Source organism: Pelodiscus sinensis, chromosome 2 (genome assembly GCF_049634645.1).
Source record: "Pelodiscus sinensis isolate JC-2024 chromosome 2, ASM4963464v1, whole genome shotgun sequence".
Classification (NCBI taxonomy): domain Eukaryota; kingdom Metazoa; phylum Chordata; order Testudines; family Trionychidae; genus Pelodiscus; species Pelodiscus sinensis.
This window is the reverse complement of record NC_134712.1, coordinates 1,006,742-1,028,316: the sequence shown is the minus strand read 5'-3', so window position 1 is coordinate 1,028,316 and position 21,575 is coordinate 1,006,742. Positions and strand designations below refer to the sequence as shown.

Here is a 21,575-nt window from a genome sequence, read left to right as displayed (position 1 = left end):
ACGCCATCGAATGCCACCCTGCGTTCTCCGCTGCCGTGGGCGGCCGTGCTGCCTTCTGAGCCAGGCGCCTGGCCCCGGGCTGCTGCTCTGCAGCCTCCCAGCGGGGAATCCAGCACCGCCGCCGGCAATGGCAGAGAAGGAAGAGGGGCAGCCCCCTCCACTGCCCCTCCCTTCTGGGCTAGAGGCGCTAGACAGTGATTCATTGCGTACTCCTGTGACCACAGCAAAATGTAGCAATTGCAAGATTATTGGATAGTCCCCAGGCCATGTGCTCCCAGCCCCACTCCCGGCAGCCCCCTGCCACCCACGCTGCTGCCTCTGATCCAGAGACCAGTGCAGGGCAGCAGTCACCACTGTCCACAGGGGGTCTGAGCTCCCCACGGATGGAGGCTGCTCAGGCATCCCCTGCAGCAGCCTGTCTGCAGCGAGCCTGGGCCAGCCACAGACAGAGGCGGCTCCATGGCAGCCTCCACTGCAGAGCGGGCATGGGGGCAGGTGGCTCTGCAGATTCAGTGCTCATGGGGAATCAGCTTTTAAACTGGCTCCCCCCAAGCACCAGCTCCACCCCTCCCCCCACCTCCGCCTCCGTGGGAAGCAGGGAGGGGGGGAAAGAGGGGTTCCTTGGAGCTGGCACGTGTGGAGAGCTGACTTAAAAGCTGGCTCCCTGTGCATATCGGCTCCTGCCTCCTCCCCCCACCTGCTGCTGCCTCTGATAGAGCGGCAGCAGTGCAGGGGCGGAGCAAGCAGCTCCATGGGAGCCGAGGTGCTTGAAAGCCACTTCCCGTGTATACCAGCTCCTGCCTCCCCCCTCATCCTCCATATTGCTGCATCTCCATCAGAGGCAGCAGCATGGGAGTGGGGGCCCAGGCAGCTCTGCAGGATCCGGTGCTCGTGGGGAGCCCACAGTCACCAGCTCCCACCTCCCTGCCTTCTCCTTGATGCTTCTGATACAGAGGCAGCAAGGGGGAGGGGTGCATGTAGACGACAGGATTAACCAATAAGCCCAGGCCCATCGGTTAATCGTGCTGTTTACATCCCTAGTTTGTGCTGGTGCTGGTGCTGTCTTCTGAAGTTGGCCCTTGGCCAGTGGCACCTGCTCTCTGGCCTCCCGGTTTGGAAGGGAGCAGATGGAAGTGTTGCAATCCCACTTCCTGCGGCACTGCTCTTGGGAGCGGCTCTGACTGCCCAGTGGGGCGGCCAAACAGTCGTGGCTGCGCCTGGGATGCCCAGCTCAGGCACCAGGGCCACGGCCAGCGGCGGTCCAGAGGGAAGAGTGACAATAGCATCCCGAGCCACCTGTCCTGTGCTGCTGCCGGCAGTGAGGCTGTGTCTGAGCTGGGCACCTGGCCAGCAGCCACCCAGCAGCAGTGCAGAAGGAAGGGAGGCAAGACCCAGGCTGAGCTGGTGGGGCCCCTGGGGCCCCCAAGGCTGCGTAGGCCGGGGGGGGCGGGGTCCCTGGGGCCCCCAAGGCTGCGTAGGCCGGGGGGGGCGGGGTCCCTGGGGACCCAAGGCTGCGTAGGCCGGGGGGGCGGGGTCCCTGGGGCAGCGGGCGTGCACAGCCCAGATGCCCACAGGGGTGAAGGGCTGGGCGGGGGCACCCCGAGCTCTGGCGGCTCCTGCAGCAGGCCCCGCCCGCCCCTGCACCACGTGGGCGGCCGTGACTCCTCCGCGCCTGCAGGGGGCGCGCGGCTCTGCGCTGCTGTGTCGGGGCAGAGCGTCCGGGCCCCTCTCCTGAGCGCGCTCGCCTCCGCGACGCTCCACCCCCCCCCCCCCCCCCGTGCGCCGCTCTAGCCCGGCTAGACTCTATGGCCCGGCTACCCGGAAGTTCGGCGGCGCGCGGAGCGGGGGCGGGAGAAGGGAGTTTCCCAGCTGACAGCTCGGCCCCCCCCCCCGGCCGTTGGGCTCGGTGCTCAGCCCGCCCCGGGTCGCCCCCCCCGCTGAGGCCCCGCCCCCCAGGCTGAGGCCCCGCCCCGGGTCGCCCCCCCCCCGCTGAGGCCTTGCCCCCCCCGGCTGAGGTCTTGACCCCCCCAGGCTGAGGCCCCCCCCGCTGAGGCCTTGACCCCCCCAGGCTGAGGCCCCGCCCCGGGTCGCCCCCCTCCTCTGAGGCCTTGACCCCCCCCCAGGCTGAGGCCCCGCCCCGGGTCGCCCCCCCCCCCCCCCCGAGGCCTTGACCCCCCCGCTGAGGCCCTGCCCATGGCCGGCCGGCCGGCGGGGTGGGGCGCGGCTCTGCCTGGCGCGGGGCTGGGCGCGGTGTGTCTGAGCGCGGCGGCCCGCACGGCCCAGGTGAGCCCGGCGGGGGGGGGGCCGGCGTCCTGGGGAGCTGCCGCTGGGCGGGGCCGGCGCAGAGCCCAGTGTCCCCTGGCCCTCGCGGGCTGCCGCCGCCTGTCGCGGAGCGAAGCGTGTTCGTGCCCAGCGCGGGAAGAGCCTCGCCCGGTGTCTCCCTGCGGCGCTGCAGGGGGTTAGCTCGCTGCTTGTAGGTATCCGGGGTCCGACGAGGAGGCCTGGAGAGCCGTGTGCTCTGGGCTGCTGGGTGACTCCCTGCTTCTCTGAGGGTGCACCCGACTCCCCAGCACCCGGTGATGCCTTTGCAGAACTTGGGGGATGGATGGATCTGTTGGGGGCAGCGTGGGTGTCTGTGGGGCTGGGGAGTCTGCTGTGGGGTGGGCCGTTGTCAGTGGAGCAGAAGGGTTTCACGGCCGCACGAGAGGTAGGAAGTGGCACCGGCAAAGACGTCCTCTTTAGTGGGCCTTTGTGAGGAGCCATGTGTGGCGGGAAACAGCGGAGCTAGCGAAGGGTGGCCGCTCTCTGCCTCTGGTGTGACTCCGGGCGCGAAGCCTCAAGCCCTTACCCTGCACGTCCAAGCTATTGCATTGTGTGCCTGGCCTGTCGCTCACGGCTTGCCTGTGTGTTTGTAGATACATCGCGGGGCCGCAGCAGGGTTTCTCCTCCAAGCCCTTGCTGCACTTGCAGGAGTAGCTGGCGTCTTCGGGACACTCTTGGGGCTTCCCTTGGCAGCAGATTCCCAGGCTGGTACCTGGGTCTCCACCGTCATTGGCTTCCCGCTGCTGGCTTTTGGCTTCCACTGGCTGAACGGCGACCACTCCACGGCCAATGTGCTCCTGGGAGGAGCCCTGCTGCTCGCTGCAGGCTTCGAACACTTCACTGAGGAGGGCAGGGCCCTGGTTGTCCAGTCTGCCACCGTGGTGACCTGCATCAGCATCCTCACCCTTTCCATTTTCACCATGAATTTCTACGGGCTACTGGGCGGCCTGGTGCTGAGCTTGGCGGGCCTCCTGTCCGGCATGCAGGTGGAGACTCTGCTGACACTCAGGAAGGAAGCTGTCCTCAGCTGTCTTCTGGCAGCAGGGAATTTAGCTTGTCACTGGGCCTTAAGGACACAGCACCTGGACCTGGATTGATTTTGTGTGGGACTCGCCAAAGGGCCACTCGTGGAGTTCTCAGGGTGGCCTCTGGCTGCCGGCTGCTTTGGTGCAGCCCCCCGCATGCCCTGTGGCCTGGGCCCTGGCACTGAAACGTGGCGTGGAGCGTGAACCTGCGTGCTGATGGCTGTAGTCTGAGCTGCTTACCATGGTGCATGCGAGGGAGGTGAATGACTAGTCGCTCCCTCACCCCTGCTGCTTCTGTCAGAAAGAGGGGATACGTCCAAGCAGCAGTGGAGCCTGGGGCCAGCGGGCGACTCCCCCTCTGACCTGGGTTCCATGCAGCACTGCCACTTTGAAACGCCACGTGGAGCCTGGCACCGGGCCCCCCTCGGCGTTTCAGAGCGCAGCGCTGCACAGAGCCCGGGGTCAGCTGGGGTCTCCGAGCTCGCTCCACCTTCATGTCTCTAGCTTCCATCCCACATTTCTCAATCTACTGTATACAGCCAAGCCCTAAGATACAACCAACAGTGCTCCAATCCCACAGACGAACGTCTACAGGATCTACACATCACATTCATAAAACCTGTCCTGGAAAATAACCCGTCACGCTCAGAGGCCTTGGGGAAAGGCCAGTCCTCACCTACAGACAATCCCCTAACTTCAGACGCATTCTTTCCAGTAACCACACAACACGCCTCCATCATAATCATCCAGGAACCCACCCCTGCAATCAGCCCCGGTGCCAACTCTGCCCACACAGCTACACCAGCCAGTTAATCACTGGACCCAACTACATCAGCCACCACAACAGAGGCTCATTTAACTGGACATCCGCTACTAAGAACATAAGAACGGCCATCCTGGGTCAGAGCAAAGGTCCATCTAGCCCAGTATCCTGTCTGCCGACAGTGGCCAGCACCAGGTGCCCCAGAGAGGGTGGACCGAAGACAATGATCAAGCGATTTGTCTCCTGCCATCTCTCTCCAGCCTCTGACAAACAGAGGCCAGGGACACCATTTTATCCCCTGGCTAATAGCCTTTTATGGACCTAACCTCCATGAAATTATCTAGCTTCTCTTTAAACTCTCTTATAGTCCTAGCCTTCACTGCCTCCTCTGGCAAGGAGTTCCACAGGTTGACTACACGCTGTGTGATTTATGCCAGCGATGCCCCTCAGCCATGGATATTGGCCAAACTGGACTGTCTCTATGGGAAAGAATTAATGGACACAAATCAGATCTCTGAAAAGGCAACACACAGAAACCTGTCGGAGAACACTTTAGCCTGCCTGGGCACTCATTAATGGATCTCCAAGTTACCGTGTTGTTTCAGGCCAATTCCACAGGCCAAATACACAGGGGAAGGGTTGGAACTTAACTTCTTTTACAAGTTTGATTCCTATCATAGAAGTATGAATAGACATTGGCTGGCGAGCACACTGCCTTCCACAGCCTAAGGACTTAACCAACCAACCAGTGGGTACTTAGAGGTGCAATTGTTCTTATCTACTTCTTGTAACTTGAACAATCTAATTCACCCCCCCTTTCCTTCCCTCCCCTCCCCTTCCTTTACTTATTCTTGGATCTGGACTATTCATGCTCTAGCCATCTGAGGAAGTGGGTTGTGCCTACGAAAGCTCATGATGGTTTGTTAGTCTTTAAGGTGCTACGGGACTGTTCGTTGTGTTTGACGTTTTTTCTGGAATAACAGACAGCCTCTGGGAGGACAGTGACAGGCAGCCGCATGGAATGACAGACAGCCTCTGGGAGGACAGTGACAGGCAGCCCCATGGAATGACAGGCAGCCTCTGGGAGGACAGTGACAGGCAGCCCCATGGAATGACAGGCAGCCTCTGGGAGGACAGTGACAGGCAGCCCCATGGAATGACAGGCAGCCTCTGGGAGGACAGTGACAGCAGCCCCATGGAATGACAGACAGCCACTGGCCCACAGTGACAGGCAGCCCCATGGAATGACAGACAGCCACTGGCCCACAGTGACAGGCAGCCCCATGGAATGACAGACAGCCACTGGCCCACAGTGACAGGCAGCCCCATGGAATGACAGACAGCCTCTGGCCCACAGTGACAGGCAGCCCCATGGAATGACAGACAGCCTCTGGCCCACAGTGACAGGCAGCCCCATGGAATGACAGACAGCCTCTGGCCCACAGTGATAGGCAGCCCCATGGAATGACAGACAGCCTCTGGCCCACAGTGATAGGCAGCCCCTGCGATGACAGTGACAGACAAGCATCCTGCATGATGCTCCTGCAGTCCCTCCTCTTCCCGCCCCACCTCCAAAGCCCCTGACCCCTCCTCTCAGGAGGGGGCAGCCCCTGCACCGCCCAGGCCCAGAATCCCCTGAAGCACAGGGTCCCCCATAGTGCGGGGCCTAGATCGACCCCCCCGAACCATCCAGTGGACGGGACATTTTCATCCCGGCTTTGTCTAGCTTCAGGGTCCAGCCCTGGACAACCAAGACTAGAGAGTGGGCTGCAGGAGTGGTCCTTCGTCGCAGTGGGCTGCATGACCAGTGGTGGGCAGCCTGCGGTCCACGCACCCCTTCTGCCCCCTTGTCCCCTGCCCCTCACGCACTCTTCCTGCTCCTCCCCCTCCTGCCTGTGGGGGAGGGGGCGGACGGGGGTCTGTGGGACACCGGTGGGGCCCCAGTGGGCTGCATGTGGCCCAAGGGAGCCCCCCGCTGAACTAGACTTGCTAGAGCGAAGAGCCCAGGATGAAAGGTGTCCAGGCACCCCTGAACCCAGCTACAGAGACTGAGCGTCTTGACTTTATCATTACATGCCAGGTCTTCCGGTCTTTTGTGGGAGGAGCCTTAGGCCCAGGCACCGGATGTGGCCCCCAGCTTGCCTGGTTCCAGCCTCTGAGGCTCGGCGCTCCCCCCAGTTTTGGGGAGCCTTTGCTAGTGCTTCAGGCCCCCATTCCTCCTTGGGGCTGGAGCCCACAAAATCCACTAGCCTCCCCCCTCCTAGCACTGCTGTGCAAGGGGAACATGGGGGGTGTTTTTCTCCTCAGGCGGGGGCCTCGTCAGTGCGGGTTGGGGGTTTTCTGCTTCTCACTTGTGTGCGGCCCCTGGCCCGAAAAAGGTCCCCCCACTCCTCGTCGACCCCCCTCCAACGTACCAGCGTCCTTCTGGAACAGTGGGCACCAGAACTGGGCACAGGATCCCGTAGCGGTCGCACTGGGGCCAAGCACAGAGGGAGAATCACCCTGCACTGCTACCGCAGATCTCCCGCTTCATGCGTCCCAGGACCACTTAGCCCTTGGCCCCAGCGTCCCCCTGGGCGCTCCTGCTTGGCTGATTATTGACAGTGACGCCCAAAGCCCTGCTTCCCAGGGAGGATCCCCTCCCCTGTGCATGACCGGCGGGCTCAAGGCACATTGTCTGCTTGTGCCCCAGTTACCAAGGCCCTGCTGTGTCGGGACGAGGGCTCACAACAGAACACTGATTCCCAGTTCTGCCTTCCTGGTTTTCCCTTTGATATTTCCGTACCCTCTGCTCCTTGTTTCTCCCCCCCCCCTTTTTCCCCTATTTAATTTGGGTCTGCACATCCTAAACTCAAAACTCCAGTCATCTGAAGGAGTGGGCTGTGCCCACGAAAGCCCATGATACCCTCTCCATGTTTTGTTAGTCTATAAAGTGCTACCAGACCATTTGTTGTTTTTGAAGTTTATCCTGTACAGACTAACTCGGCTACCCCAGAAGCAATAGAACAACTGCCAGACACCCCATTTCCCCACCCCTGCTTCCCCTTGCACCCTTCAGTGAAACCAGGGAAGAGCTGATATTGCTAAAGGTAAAAAGAAAATATCAAACAAAACCCATCTGACCATTTTGTCCATCAGAAAGATGCACCAAAGGCACAAGCAGAAGTTTTTGAAATAGTCTTCGGCTGGTCACTTTTGACCCAAAATCACATTCCAGATCTTGGGGCCTGGCCCTGCAGAGTCTGCAGGAACCCAGGGGTCCTTGGCACTTTCAGAGCTGGGCCCATTGCTTTCTGCTGTAGGAGGAGAACCAGGCTCTGGCGGTCGGCCAGACGGATGATTACAGGCTGGGAAGAGCTGGAAAGTTAAAAGTAGCAACTCTCCCTTCTCCTGGGCAGCAGCATTCACACAGTCATTTCCTGCTTGGTTACCTCAGGATGCAGGGTCCAGACCAGCCAGGGGGGACTCTGATGTGACCGGCCAGGTCCACAAGGGTGGAAGGAGATGGCTGGCTAGATAGGTGCTACTAATATGCAAATTGCTCCCTCCCTTTTTTCCCCCTCCAGATTTCAACATCAAGGGAGTATCATCTCCAAGCACAAGGGCATCCCTATGAGCTAGGAACAATAGGTTATTGTTTATACAGTTCCGGAAAGGCTAAAAACGCGTCTGGGTTGCGACTGGCTGGGGCGTTTGGGTTCTGTGTGTCCCTGCCCAAAGAAACGTCACCCAGAAAGCACTGGTCAGGCAGAAAAGGCAACTGTTCCTCCTGGGGCCCAGCACAACTTCTAATCCGCCATTTGCACCTTCCTGCCCACAGCGTGGCATGCCACGTATCCGGCATGGGCAGTGCGAAACAAAGGCCAGGCACGCAGCAACCCACACCAGCCTGATGTGCTACAGCTGGCAGTGCCTAGCCGCTGCGGTAGCCATGTGGCTGCCCCAGCACAGTTCCGAGGCAGGCAGCTTTGCACTGGTGCAGCAACGGGGAGAGGGGAAGGGGGCACCTCTCACCACTGCAGGGGAAGCCCCAGAAACCCAACTGCCCTAGGAAGGGAGATGCCCTAGGACCATGGCGCTCACACTGCGGTCTGCAGGAGTGGTCCACGACTGCTTTCCAGGTGGCCCGAGCTCACCCTCCCCCCACAGCGGTCAGTGGCCGATAGGCTCCAGACTTGTCTCCCTCCCCCCCCCCCCCCGGAGCATCAGCTTCCCACTGGCAGGGAGATGGTGCAGGGCCAGGCTCCCCCATTGCAGCAGCTCCTCCCTCTGCTCAGTTTTCCGGCCAACTATTTGAAAACATGGGATCAGCAGGCCCATCTAATGTCAGCCTGACTGGTGAGCATCCCCCGGCACTGTGGCGGGGCAGGCCAGGAGCAGGGGAAGGAGACTAAATGCCATGCAAAAAGGGAGGGGTAGTGGGGGAATGTCTGGTGGGGCTTTGTCCTCCCCACCCACTCGTCCTGTGCCACCCCCTTTCCCAAGCCTGCCTTCCCCCAGCTGCTCTTATCCCTTAGACCTGCCCACTCCGGCACCTCCCGCCCCAAGGCGCTGCCCCCTCATCTGCAGCACCTTCTCCCATCTCTAGCCGCCTCCCCTCCTCCCGTCCCCCTTTACCCCGCAGCTCTCTAGCCCCGCCCCCATCACCCAGTCCCTCCCCTTGCAGCCCTTCTCCCCCATCCCGCATCTATTCCCTTTCCTTTAGGCTCCCTGGCCCTCTAGCTCCTCCCCCACGCTAGCCCCGCCTACTCCATGGAGCCCCGCCCCATCACCCAGTCCCTCCCTTCTAGCCCCGCCCCTCCGATCCTGTCCGGTCCCCCTGCAGCCCTTTCCCCCTTCGCCCCTTTAGCCCTTCCGGATCTCTAGCCCCGCCCCGACGATAGCCCCGCCCACTACATGTAGCCCCGCCCCTCCAGCCAGTCCCTCCCTTCTAGCCCCTCCCCTCTGGTTTCGCGGCAGCATTTTTCTTTCCTCTCCTCTCTCCCCCCCACCGTCCCCTCCGGCATTTAGCCCCCTCCCTTCCCCCAATAGCCCCTCCAGCTCGATAGCCCCGCCCCCACGCCAGCTCCTCCCACCACCTGTAGCCCCGCCCCATCGCCCATCCCCTCCCCTTGGAGCCCTTCCCCTTCCGTCTCCCCCCCCCTTTAGCCTCGGCGGCTCTGTAGCTCCACCCCCACGCTAGCCCCGCCCACTCTATGGAGCCCCGCCCCAACACCCATTCCCTCCCTCCTAGCCCCTCCCCTCCGATTCGATCCGGTCCCCTTGCAGCCCTTCCCTTCGGCAGCCCTATGACCCCGCCCACTACCGCTAGCCCCGCCCCCTGAGTCCTTCCCTCCCTCTAGCCCCTCCCCCGCTGTTTTGTTCCTTCTCCGGGTTCGGGAAAGAGCCCCTCAGAAGAGGCCAGCGGCGGGGGCGGGGCCAGGCCGGGGGGCGGGGCGGCGGCCTTTGTGCTGGTAGGCGGGCGGCGCGTCGGGCCCGCCCCCGCGGCGCGCTGATTGGCGGGGCCGCGGCGCCGCGGCAGCGGGAGGAGGCGGCGGCCAAACAAAGATGGCGGCGCTGGCGGGGTGAAGCGGCGGCGGAGTCGGGCCGGCAGCAGCGCGGGGCGGCGGCGCCATGTCCGGGGCGGAGGAGCGGGAGCCCGGCGGGGGCGGCGCGGCCTCCGCCTCCTCCTCGGCCGCGGCCTCCTCCGCGGCGGCGCTGGGCGAGGCGGCGGGGCCGGCGGGGCCCGAGGAGCCGGGGCTGCTGCTCGGCGGGGCCCGGCCGCACGCGGAGCCCGCCGCCGACCCCGACGCGCCGCCCAAGAAGCGCCTCAAGGCGGCGGGGCCGGGCGGGGCCGAGGGCAGCGTCAAGCTGGAGGAGCGACTGTACTCGGTGCTGTGCTGCACGGTGTGCCTGGACCTGCCCAAGGCCTCGGTCTACCAGGTACCCCCCCGGGACCCCCCCCCCGGGACCCCCCCCCGGGACCCCCCCCCCGGGACCCCCCCTGCGGGACCCCCCCCGCGCGGTGTGCCTGGACCTGCCCAAGGCCTCGGTCTACCAGGTACCCCCCCCGGGACCCCCCCGGGACCCCCCCGCGCGGTGTGCCTGGACCTGCCCAAGGCCTCGGTGTACCAGGTACCCCCCCGGGACCCCCCCTGCGGGACCCCCCCTGCGGGACCCCCCGGGACCCCCCCCGCGCGGTGTGCCTGGACCTGCCCAAGGCCTCGGTGTACCAGGTACCCCCCCTGCGGGACCCCCCGGGACCCCCCCTGCGGGACCCCCCCCGCGCGGTGTGCCTGGACCTGCCCAAGGCCTCGGTCTACCAGGTACCCCCCCTGCGGGACCCCCCGGGACCCCCCCTGCGGGACCCCCCCCGCGCGGTGTGCCTGGACCTGCCCAAGGCCTCGGTCTACCAGGTACCCCCCGGGACCCCCCCTGCGGGACCCCCACCCCGCCCCGCGCGGTGCGCCTGGACCTGCCCAAGGCCTCAGTGTACCAGGTACCCCCCGGGACCCCCCCTGCGGGACCCCCCCCGGGACCCCCCCCGCGCGGTGTGCCTGGACCTGCCCAAGGCCTCGGTCTACCAGGTACCGCGGGACCCCCCCTGCGGGACCCCCCCCGGGACCCCCCCCCGCGCGGTGTGCCTGGACCTGCCCAAGGCCTCGGTCTACCAGGTACCGCGGGACCCCCCCCCCCGGGACCCCCCCTGCGAGACCCCCCCGCGCGGTGTGCCTGGACCTGCCCAAGGCCTCGGTGTACCAGGTACCCCCCGGGACCCCTCCTGCGGGACCCCCCCGCGCGGTGTGCCTGGACCTGCCCAAGGCCTCGGTGTACCAGGTACCCCCCGGGACCCCCCCTGCGCGACCCCCCCGCGCGGTGTGCCTGGACCTGCCCAAGGCGTCGGTCTACCAGGTACCCCCCGGGACCCCCCCTGCGGGACCCCCCCGCGCGGTGTGCCTGGACCTGCCCAAGGCCTCGGTGTACCAGGTACCCCCCGGGACCCCCCCTGCGGGACCCCCCCGCGCGGTGTGCCTGGACCTGCCCAAGGCCTCGGTGTACCAGGGACCCCCCCTGCGGGACCCCCCCGCGCGGTGCGCCTGGACCTGCCCAAGGCCTCGGTGTACCAGGTACCCCCCGGGACCCCCCCTGCGGGACCCCCCCGCGCGCTGTGCCTGGACCTGCCCAAGGCCTCGGTCTACCAGGTACCCCCCGGGACCCCCCCCCGGGACCCCCCCTGCGAGACCCCCCGGGACCCCCCCTGCGGGGCCCCCCGGGACCCCTCCTGCGGGACCCCCCCGCGCGCTGTGCCTGGACCTGCCCAAGGCCTCGGTGTACCAGGTACCCCCCGGGACCCCCCGGGACCCCCCCTGCGGGACCCCCCCTGCGGGACCCCCCCGCGCGGTGTGCCTGGACCTGCCCAAGGCCTCGGTCTACCAGGTACCCCCCTGCGGGACCCCCCCCGGGACCCCCCCCGCGCGGTGTGCCTGGACCTGCCCAAGGCCTCGGTCTACCAGGTACCGCGGGACCCCCCCTGCGGGACCCCCCCGCGCGCTGTGCCTGGACCTGCCCAAGGCCTCGGTCTACCAGGTACCCCCTGCGGGACCCCCCCTGCGGGACCCCCCCGCTAGACCCCCCGGGACCCCCCCTGCGGGACCCCCCCGCGCGCTGTGCCTGGACCTGCCCAAGGCCTCGGTGTACCAGGTACCCCCCGGGACCCCCCCGGGACCCCCCCTGCGGGACCCCCCGGGACCCCCCCTGCGGGACCCCCCCGCGCGGTGTGCCTGGACCTGCCCAAGGCCTCGGTGTACCAGGTACACCGCGGCACCCCCCCTGCGGGACCCCCCCCGCGGTGCGCCTGGACCTGCCCAAGGCCTCGGTGTACCAGGTACCCCCCCCGGGACCCCCCCCTGCGGGACCCCCCCCGGGACCCCCCCCGCGCGGTGTGCCTGGACCTGCCCAAGGCCTCGGTGTACCAGGTACCCCCCGGGACCCCCCCTGCGGGACCCCCCCCGCGGTGCGCCTGGACCTGCCCAAGGCCTCGGTGTACCAGGTACCCCCCCCGGGACCCCCCCCTGCGGGACCCCCCGGGACCCCCCCTGCGGGACCCCCCCGCGCGGTGCGCCTGGACCTGCCCAAGGCCTCGGTGTACCAGGTACCGCGGGACCCCCCCTGCGGGACCCCCCCCGCGCGGTGTGCCTGGACCTGCCCAAGGCCTCGGTCTACCAGGTACCCCCCTGCGGGACCCCCCCGCGCGGTGTGCCTGGACCTGCCCAAGGCCTCGGTCTACCAGGTACCGCGGGACCCCCCCGCGCGGTGTGCCTGGACCTGCCGAAGGCCTCGGTCTACCAGGTACCCCCCTGCGGGACCCCCCCTGCGGGACCCCCACCCCGCCCCGCGCGGTGTGCCTGGACCTGCCCAAGGCCTCGGTCTACCAGGTACCCCCCCGGGACCCCCCCTGCGGGACCCCTCGGGACCCCCCCTGCGGGACCCCCACCCCGCCCCGCGCGGTGTGCCTGGACCTGCCCAAGGCCTCGGTCTACCAGGTACCGCGGGACCCCCCCTGCGGGACCCCCCCGCGCGGTGTGCCTGGACCTGCCCAAGGCCTCGGTGTACCAGGTACCCCCCCGGGACCCCCCCGCGCGGTGTGCCTGGACCTGCCCAAGGCCTCGGTCTACCAGGTACCCCCCGGGACCCCCCCTGCGGGACCCCCCCCCGCGCGGTGTGCCTGGACCTGCCCAAGGCCTCGGTCTACCAGGTACCCCCCGGGACCCCCCCTGCGGGACCCCTCGGGACCCCCCTGCGGGACCCCCCCCGCGCGGTGTGCCTGGACCTGCCCAAGGCCTCGGTGTACCAGGTACCGCGGGACCCCCCCTGCGGGACCCCCCCCGCGCGGTGTGCCTGGACCTGCCCAAGGCCTCGGTGTACCAGGTACCCCCTGCGGGACCCCCCCTGCGGGACCCCCGGGACCCCCCTGCGGGACCCCCGGGACCCCCCCTGCGGGACCCCCACCCCGCCCCGCGCGGTGTGCCTGGACCTGCCCAAGGCCTCGGTCTACCCGGGACCCCCCCTGCGGGACCCCTCGGGACCCCCCCTGCGGGACCCCCACCCCGCCCCGCGCGGTGTGCCTGGACCTGCCCAAGGCCTCGGTCTACCAGGTACCGCGGGACCCCCCCGCGCGGTGTGCCTGGACCTGCCCAAGGCCTCGGTCTACCAGGTACCCCCCTGCGGGACCCCCCCTGCGGGACCCCCACCCCGCCCCGCGCGGTGTGCCTGGACCTGCCCAAGGCCTCGGTCTACCAGGTACCCCCCCGGGACCCCCCCTGCGGGACCCCTCGGGACCCCCCCTGCGGGACCCCCACCCCGCCCCGCGCGGTGTGCCTGGACCTGCCCAAGGCCTCGGTCTACCAGGTACCGCGGGACCCCCCCTGCGGGACCCCCCCGCGCGGTGTGCCTGGACCTGCCCAAGGCCTCGGTGTACCAGGTACCCCCCCGGGACCCCCCCGCGCGGTGTGCCTGGACCTGCCCAAGGCCTCGGTCTACCAGGTACCCCCCGGGACCCCCCCTGCGGGACCCCCCCCCGCGCGGTGTGCCTGGACCTGCCCAAGGCCTCGGTCTACCAGGTACCCCCCGGGACCCCCCCTGCGGGACCCCTCGGGACCCCCCTGCGGGACCCCCCCCGCGCGGTGTGCCTGGACCTGCCCAAGGCCTCGGTGTACCAGGTACCGCGGGACCCCCCCTGCGGGACCCCCCCCGCGCGGTGTGCCTGGACCTGCCCAAGGCCTCGGTCTACCAGGTACCCCCCTGCGGGACCCCCCCGCGCGGTGTGCCTGGACCTGCCCAAGGCCTCGGTGTACCAGGTACCCCCTGCGGGACCCCCCCTGCGGGACCCCCGGGACCCCCCTGCGGGACCCCCGGGACCCCCCCTGCGGGACCCCCACCCCGCCCCGCGCGGTGTGCCTGGACCTGCCCAAGGCCTCGGTCTACCCGGGACCCCCCCTGCGGGACCCCTCGGGACCCCCCCTGCGGGACCCCCACCCCGCCCCGCGCGGTGTGCCTGGACCTGCCCAAGGCCTCGGTCTACCAGGTACCGCGGGACCCCCCCGCGCGGTGTGCCTGGACCTGCCCAAGGCCTCGGTCTACCAGGTACCCCCCTGCGGGACCCCCCCTGCGGGACCCCCACCCCGCGCGGTGTGCCTGGACCTGCCCAAGGCCTCGGTCTACCAGGTACCCCCCCGGGACCCCCCCTGCGGGACCCCTCGGGACCCCCCCTGCGGGACCCCCACCCCGCCCCGCGCAGTGTGCCTGGACCTGCCCAAGGCCTCGGTCTACCAGGTACCGCGGGACCCCCCCTGCGGGACCCCCCCGCGCGGTGTGCCTGGACCTGCCCAAGGCCTCGGTGTACCAGGTACCCCCCCGGGACCCCCCCGCGCGGTGTGCCTGGACCTGCCCAAGGCCTCGGTCTACCAGGTACCCCCCGGGACCCCCCCTGCGGGACCCCTCGGGACCCCCCTGCGGGACCCCCCCCGCGCGGTGTGCCTGGACCTGCCCAAGGCCTCGGTCTACCAGGTACCCCCCGGGACCCCCCTGCGGGACCCCTCGGGACCCCCCTGCGGGACCCCTCGGGACCCCCCTGCGGGACCCCCCCCGCGCGGTGTGCCTGGACCTGCCCAAGGCCTCGGTCTGCCAGGTACCGCGGGACCCCCCCTGCGGGACCCCCCCCCGCGCGGTGTGCCTGGACCTGCCCAAGGCCTCGGTCTACCAGGGACCCCCCCTGCGGGACCCCCCCCGCGTGGTGTGCCTGGGCCTGCCCAAGGCCTCGGTCTACCAGGTACCCCCCCGGGACCCCCCCTGCGGGACCCCCCCCGCGCGGTGTGCCTGGACCTGCCCAAGGCCTCGGTCTACCAGGTACCCCCCCGGGACCCTCCCTGCGGGACCCCCCCGCGCAGTGTGCCTGGACCTGCCCAAGGCCTCGGTCTACCAGGTACCCCCCTGCGGGACCCCCCCTGCGGGACCCCCCCTGCGGGACCCCCACCCCGCCCCGCGCGGTGTGCCTGGACCCTGCCCAAGGCCTCGGTCTACCAGGTACCCCCCCGGGACCCCCCCCTGCGGGACCCCTCGGGACCCCCCCTGCGGGACCCCCACCCCGCCCCGCGAGGTGTGCCTGGACCTGCCCAAGGCCTCGGTCTACCAGGTACCGCGGGACCCCCCCTGCGGAACCCCCCCGCGCGGTGTGCCTGGACCTGCCCAAGGCCTCGGTGTACCAGGTACCGCGGGACCCCCCCTGCGGGACCCCCCGCGCGGTGCGCCTGGACCTGCCCAAGGCCTCGGTGTACCAGGTACCGCGGGACCCTCCCGCGCGGTGCGCCTGGACCTGCCCAAGGCCTCGGTGTACCAGGTACCCCCCCGGGACCCCCCCCTGCGGGACCCCCCCCCGCGCGCAGTGTGCCTGGACCTGCCCAAGGCCTCGGTCTACCAGGTACCCCCCGGGACCCCCCCTGCGGGACCCCCCGGGACCCCGCCCGCGCGGTGTGCCTGGACCTGCCCAAGGCCTCGGTCTATCAGGTACCCCCTCATATCCCCCAAGTCCTCCTGGGCTCCCCAACTCTCCTCCACCCCATACGGTGTTCCTGGCCCTGCCCAAAGCCTCGGTCTACCAGGTCCCCTCCTCCCCAAGCTCCTTCCTCCTTGTGTGGTGTGCCTGTCCGTTCCTTGATCTTTGTCTACCAGATACCTTCCTCCCCCCCCCCCCCCCCCAGGCTCCCCTTTCCACCCTGGGTTCCTGTGCCCAGTGTGCTTTGACCTCCCTTCCCCTACCCCACCCTGTGGACTTCCCTGGTATCCTCCACCCTGCGCTGTGTCCCTGGGCCTCTCCAAGCCCTTGGCCTGCTGGATCTGGAATCCCCGGGACACTCCCCCCCACACCCAGCATGATTGGACTTTCCCATGTCTTCAGTCTGCCACCTACCCCCATCCTCCTGGGACCCTCTCACGATTCCCTGCTGGACCCCTGCACGCTGTGCTTGGGCCTGCCCAAGGGCTGGGTCTGACAGGTGCCCTGGGACCCTCCACCCCTCAGACCCTCCCAAACGCCCACCCTGCACAGTGTGCCTGGGCATGCCCAAGGGCTGGGTCTGACAGGTGCCCTGGGACCCTCCACCCCTCAGACCCTCCCAAACGCCCACCCTGCACAGTGTGCCTGGGCATGCCCAAGGGCTGGGTCTGACAGGTGTCCTGGGACCCTCCACCCCTCAGACTCTCCCAAACGCCCACCCTGCACGGTGTGCCTGGACCTCCTGGGAGCTCCAGCAAACGGGGCCATCACACCACAGTCCTGCTTTGGTGGGGGGGTCCCCTCATCAAACCCAGCGCCCAGGGTCTGTGCTCTTCAGTGCAGTTCTGGATTCTCCTCTCTAAGGCTTGAGCGAGAGTCTCTGCTCCTGAGCATGATGGTTGCCAAGGAGAAGATGCAGGGGGTTATTTCTTCCTTGGTTTGCTGCTCACCAAGGGGGCAGGTGTTTTCCCATGGTCGCTCCGAAGGGCCTTGCCCCAGACAGTGTCTGAGGTGGGGCCTTGCTCTTTCTATGGCCCCTGATCTCATGGTTGAGGCATCACCTTGCTCCTGGTGTATTCTAGGGACGTTAAATATCGGTTAATTGAATAGCTGAGTAACCTCCTGAGTTCTTACCGGTTAGTCGAGTATTCTATAGTACCCAGGCGGGGCTGGCATCCAGTGTGCTCCGGCCCACTCCCGAGGAGCCCCCTGCCATCCTTGTTGCTGCCGCTGAATCAGCAGCTGCAGTGTGGAGTGCCATGCGGGAGATGGTCTGCAAGGGGAGTTTAAAAACCAGCTCCTCTTGTGGACTGGCTGCCTATCGCCCCATGCTGCTGCCTCTGATACAGAGGCAGCAGCCTCTCTCTGGGTCGGGGGGAGGTCTGTACTCCCGGACCTGGCATAAGGCAGAACTGAACCAGGCTGCTTGCCAGCCTAGCTCCTAATACACTTGAAATGCAGAGCCGCAGCGGGGGTAGGTCCCAGACCCATTGCTGGCCAGCTTGCTAAAAAATTGACTTGGGCAAGGAGGGCGGAATGTGTGTAGTCTGTAGCGTTAACCTGTAAGCTTTTGCTTATCTGTTAATCGACTGCACTATTACATCCCTAGTGTATTCCTCCCACATGGTGACTCCCAAACTGTGTGTCGTTCTGGAGAGGAATAGGCTTTGCAGAAGAAAACAGGGATCCGGTTGTATTCCCACAGGAAGGAGCAGGCTACAGTATGTCTCTTGGGGGACTGTCAGCTGGCAAGGGGGTGTTTGCTTCACCTGGGAAACAGACCTTCCCTGGAGGAAGAGGTACCAGGAAAATCCTGTTCTGTTTTGAATCTTTTACTAAATTAGCTTGATCCCGTAGGCCAGCTTGATCCCGAAGGTTGGGTTAAGGTACACAACTCCAGCTACACAAAATATGTAGCTGGAGTTTGCTTCCCTTAAGCTGAGCTTGGCACAGGCGTCACAGAGGGAGGCCGACAGGCACAAATGCTTCTGTCAGCTTCCCTTACCCCTCATGACTGCCAGGGATACCAGTGCGCCTGGAGCCGCCTTCAGATGATTTAGCAGGCCTTAACTAGACCCGTTCAATCGAGCGCTAGAAGATTGATCTCCAGAGCAGCAAGTGACTCCAGCAACCCATCCCTTAGCCAGGCTGGATAGGCGACAGACGTCTCTGGAATACAAACAGATGCTTCGAGGCCCTAGAAGTGCCAGGGTATTGGGGGCCTGCTGTGTAAATATGTGCAGGTGTGGGGGGGGGGGGGCGACCCGGGTCCCTTTCCTATCTTGCCGCCTCTCTCGCAGGCAGGCAGTTCTCAGCCTGAGGTTCTTGCGTGTCTCCTTGCAATAGGAGCTTGGGCTAATCTGCAGCCATTTGTAGGTGGCCCTGGTAGATACAGCCGGTGTCCATTTTGTGGGACGCTGGCCTCTGGCGCTGTGTGAGGCCAGCTGCCCCTCCCTTACGAGCCCTGAGACTTGGAATGCGGGGGAGCATTTCAGGGTGCACGGACCGTTCTGGCATCTTCAGGCCAGCAAGGGGAAACCAGAATGGACTTTGGCCTAGCCGTTGCTCAGCTTGCAGCTTCCATGCACCGCAGGCTGATGGGGACTGCGCGTTCCCTCTGTCTCGCCGGCTCTGGACAAGTCCCTGGTGGATGAAATCCCCAAAGATAATCCGGTTGCTGGAGACACCAGGGCAAGCCTGGAGCATTGCCGCCTTGCGGGAAGGAGAGTTGAAGCAATCCAGCGTCGGGAAGCTTAGTATGACTTGCATTTCATTGCTGTGAGCGGAGCCCTTTGAAATGCTAGCACGCTGCCTTGAATTAGCCAAAAGCCGACCTGCAAAGGTCATTGCCTTGGTGATGTTCCACGTTGCTGGGCAGACCCTGCCCTCGCTAATGTGACCGGGGCTGGGCTGGGCTGTCTCAAGCCAGCGCGCTCTCCTGCTCGGTTTATTTCACGTGCAGCTGTATCACTCGTGTTAAGGGTTACAGGCTCAAGGGATTCTGTAAAATGGCTGCTTGCTCTAAGGCAGACTGGTGTGAGGAGCAGGTCTGGTCACAGAGACACAGGGTTATGCAGCTGAACAGAACCCGGCTGACTGGGGATACACTGGCTCTCGCCCTGGGGTGTGCTTTCCCACAAACGAGCACCCCACCGCGTGTTCTCCCTGAGCCTCGGTCGGTACTGGGCTTTGCTGGGAGGGAAGCGTTGTGTGGCAATTTGTCAGCTGCTGCTTCTAAAACAGCCTGTTTCCGCCTCTGGGCCCTCTCCCAGTTGTCTGCCTAGTGCCCTAGAATTATTTTCCCCGAAAGACAAAACAATTCAGTGTTCACTTCCTTCCCTGCAGCGAATAGGTAAACTAGGGCAGGCTGCTGCTGGCTGCCTTGCTGTGGGAGTTCCGGCAGCGTTGCACAATGGGCCCTTTGTGGAAGAGGGCACTCAAGGTTTTGGATTGCCACAAAGCAACAGGCCGCCCTTACAGGCTAGCAAAGCAAACGATTGTGAATTTCCTTTGGGAAAGGCTGGTGTGTATCACCCTGTGGTGCTTCAGGGATTCCCTGGGCAGACTGACCGAGGAGCATTTAAAATGTTCCTGGAGAAATGCAAGCAGCTGTGACCAGCAAGTGGTTTTCCTGCCCCCACCAGCTGACGGCAGGGCTGGCTTGGGCGTGTCCTCGAGTGGCTGTTGCTTGACTTGCTTGTGCTAGCTTTGTGTCCAGATGTGTCTTGTGTTTCTTATGCCGTCTTTGAGGGCTCGCGTATGTCTCGAGGCACCTGACTGAATTTGCGTGGAAGGGTGGCTTTGTGGTGACAAGGTGTCAGGCCTCCGAACATGGGAGTTGAACCCGTATCTCTAGGTCTACAGTGACACCTGGAGCTGGCCCCTCCCGCTCCGGGCCTTGGTTCTGCATCCCTGAGCTACGGGTCTGTGCGTGACAGGGGTGCACACTCGAGTACCGGGGAGGAGCCGAGATGCTGCAGGGGATTGGGTGTAGGGGAAGGGAGCACTTTCTGACTTGGGACACCCAGCTCTTGTCTAAGTGGGGGCAGCACTTCCAGCTGCCCCTGTTCTGAGACCTGCAGGTGGTGGCGTGGCTCAGGAAGGTGCCTTGTGTGTGGTTACGGCTGTCCGTTGGAGACGATTGCTCTCCCGATTGAGGAAGGAAGGTTACATGCTTAAAGCACAGGACGGGCTTCTGGGCCTGGCAGCGCTACCCCTTCTCGCTCTGGCTGGGCAGTGCAGGGGGCAGACGAATGTGCCCCTGCCGGGGGACGTGCCACCCCTCCTCCGGCTGTGCCTGCTGGAGCTGCAGCAGCCATGGAGAGGCACGTCTCACCAAGCAGCTGCTGTGAGAGGGGCCTGGGGCAGTCTCTGTCCTGAACCCCTCCTCCCCAGCCCCACCCCAGAGTGATGATTTAAATGAAGAAAAACAAAACTGGAGCTAAGGACCCCAGCAATGCCGGGTAGATCATCTACTTTGTCGCTGCGTGGTGAGCTAGGCGCTTGTGCTCCCTGCCGGGGGGGGGGCGGGGGGGAGGAGGACCAATCCACTGTGCTGAAGCTGGTTAACTTTTGGCTTTCTGCAAGGCTGCGGTGAGAATTGCGTGGGGACCGAATACTAGTCCCGAGCATAGTTCCCTCGAAGGTGCGCACCAAGACTTCCGATCCCGCCCACCTCCTCAGCAGAGCTGTGCAGTGGTTGCTGAGCTGCTCCTGGGCAGGGCCGTGTGGTAGGTGGCTGCCCCTCCCCAGGGGCAACTGAGCAGCCACCCATGTGGCCCTGGCTCTCGCTTCCGCCCTTCGCCAGGGCTGGAGCTGTGGCCAGGGCAGGCCATGTGGCAGCTGCCAGCGCTAATCTGCAGCCGTCTCCATGTGCTGAGCACTGCCCATCCCTTCCATGCACGGTGGGGAAGGCTGGGATTCCTGCCCACGAGTGGTCCAGCAGGGAGGTTCAAGTGTTTCCTTCAGGAAGAGTGGTCCCAGGCTGGCGGGCTGAAAGCAGGGACCGGGTTCTCCTGAGTTTTTGCTGTGGGCGATTTGATCGTTCCCAAGGGTGTATCCGCGTCAGGGTGATCAGGAAGGTCCAGATGAATGAACTAGAGCTTTGACTCCATGCCTTCCATTAACTCATCTGAACTTCTGGCTGGCCCGGTGCAAAGCAGCCCCACGCTCACGATAGGTAGGAAGAAGAAACAGCCCCTGCCCCTCAGGTCTTGCAGCCTAATCCTAGCCACTCAGCCCCACGCTGTGTACCTGGGTAGGGAGGGTTGGGCGAGGAGAAGAGCAGCATCAGTCAAGTCATGGGTAGGGGAGTCCATTTGGTAGGTCTGTGAACTGGCTTTCTGTGGGCTCCCTTTGAGTACGTCTAGACTGCAAGCTTCTTTCGAAAGAGCATCCGCACCTCAAAACCAGATCGAAGAAGTGAGCTGCTTTTTTCGAAAGACCGTCCAGACTGCACGGATGCGCTCTCGATAGAAAGCCCTGATTCCTATTCACACAATGGCCACCAGGGCACCTGTGGCTTTTTATTGCCTCTTCTTTCGAAAAAGTCCCTGTTCTGTGTCCACATGCCTTTCTTTGAAAGAACTTTCGTGAGAGCCGCCCTTCCTTGTAATTTGAGGTTTACTGGTGCTGAAAACCCCCCTGTGTTCTTTTGATTTAATTTCGAAAACGCAATTGCAGTGTGGATGCAGGTGAAGTTTTTTCAAAAAAACGGCAGTTTTTTCGAAAAAACAATGTAGTCTAGACATACCCTTTGAGCGGCACTGGGAGGGAGCCGGACAGCTGCCTCTCAGCCTACTAGTCGCATGCAGTAGCAGTGTTCAGCATTCATGTGGCACCTCCCCCGTGTTCTGCATCTGTTCTTAAAACTGTCCCTTACACTCATTAAGGAAGCCTGGGATTGCTGCTGCTCTAATCCATACGTGCATGACGA

General features: G+C 65.3%; 2 protein-coding genes across 7 annotated transcripts in view; both read left to right on the top strand.

Annotated features, from left to right (window-relative positions):
- Positions 1 to 2,156: 2,156 nt before the first annotated feature.
- TMEM276 (transmembrane protein 276) lies at positions 2,157 to 8,352 on the top strand. The gene is made up of 2 exons (XM_075919925.1): positions 2,157 to 2,283; positions 2,916 to 8,352. Exons 1-2 carry the CDS (start codon positions 2,194 to 2,196, stop codon positions 3,417 to 3,419), a joined length of 594 nt encoding a protein of 197 aa, XP_075776040.1. The 5' UTR covers positions 2,157 to 2,193; the 3' UTR covers positions 3,420 to 8,352.
- Positions 8,353 to 9,624: 1,272 nt separating this feature from the next.
- Positions 9,625 to 21,575, top strand: part of ZFTRAF1 (zinc finger TRAF-type containing 1) — a 41,595-nt gene continuing 29,644 nt past the window's right edge. For 2 of the 6 annotated variants that reach the window (XR_012901154.1, XM_075919918.1), the window contains exon 1: positions 9,625 to 10,032. Coding sequence is in view for 1 of the 6 variants with exons in the window: in XM_075919918.1 (XP_075776033.1) it covers positions 9,724 to 10,032 (309 nt within the window). In the remaining 5 variants the exon portion in view is untranslated. Of the gene's footprint in view, positions 10,033 to 15,312; positions 15,354 to 15,449; positions 15,485 to 15,525; positions 15,566 to 15,737; positions 15,747 to 21,575 lie in introns of those variants that run through there. The other 4 variants (XM_075919921.1, XM_075919919.1, XM_075919920.1 and 1 more) reach the window with 4 other exon arrangements.

Bases quoted from the DNA above. Each gene is read 5' to 3' on its own strand.
- TMEM276 (XM_075919925.1), top strand. From the start codon at position 2,194: ATGGCCGGCCGGCCGGCGGGGTGGGGCGCGGCTCTGCCTGGCGCGGGG. The intron at 2,284-2,915 runs GTGAGCCCGGCG...GTGTGTTTGTAG, and splicing joins CGGCGGCCCGCACGGCCCAG to ATACATCGCGGGGCCGCAGC.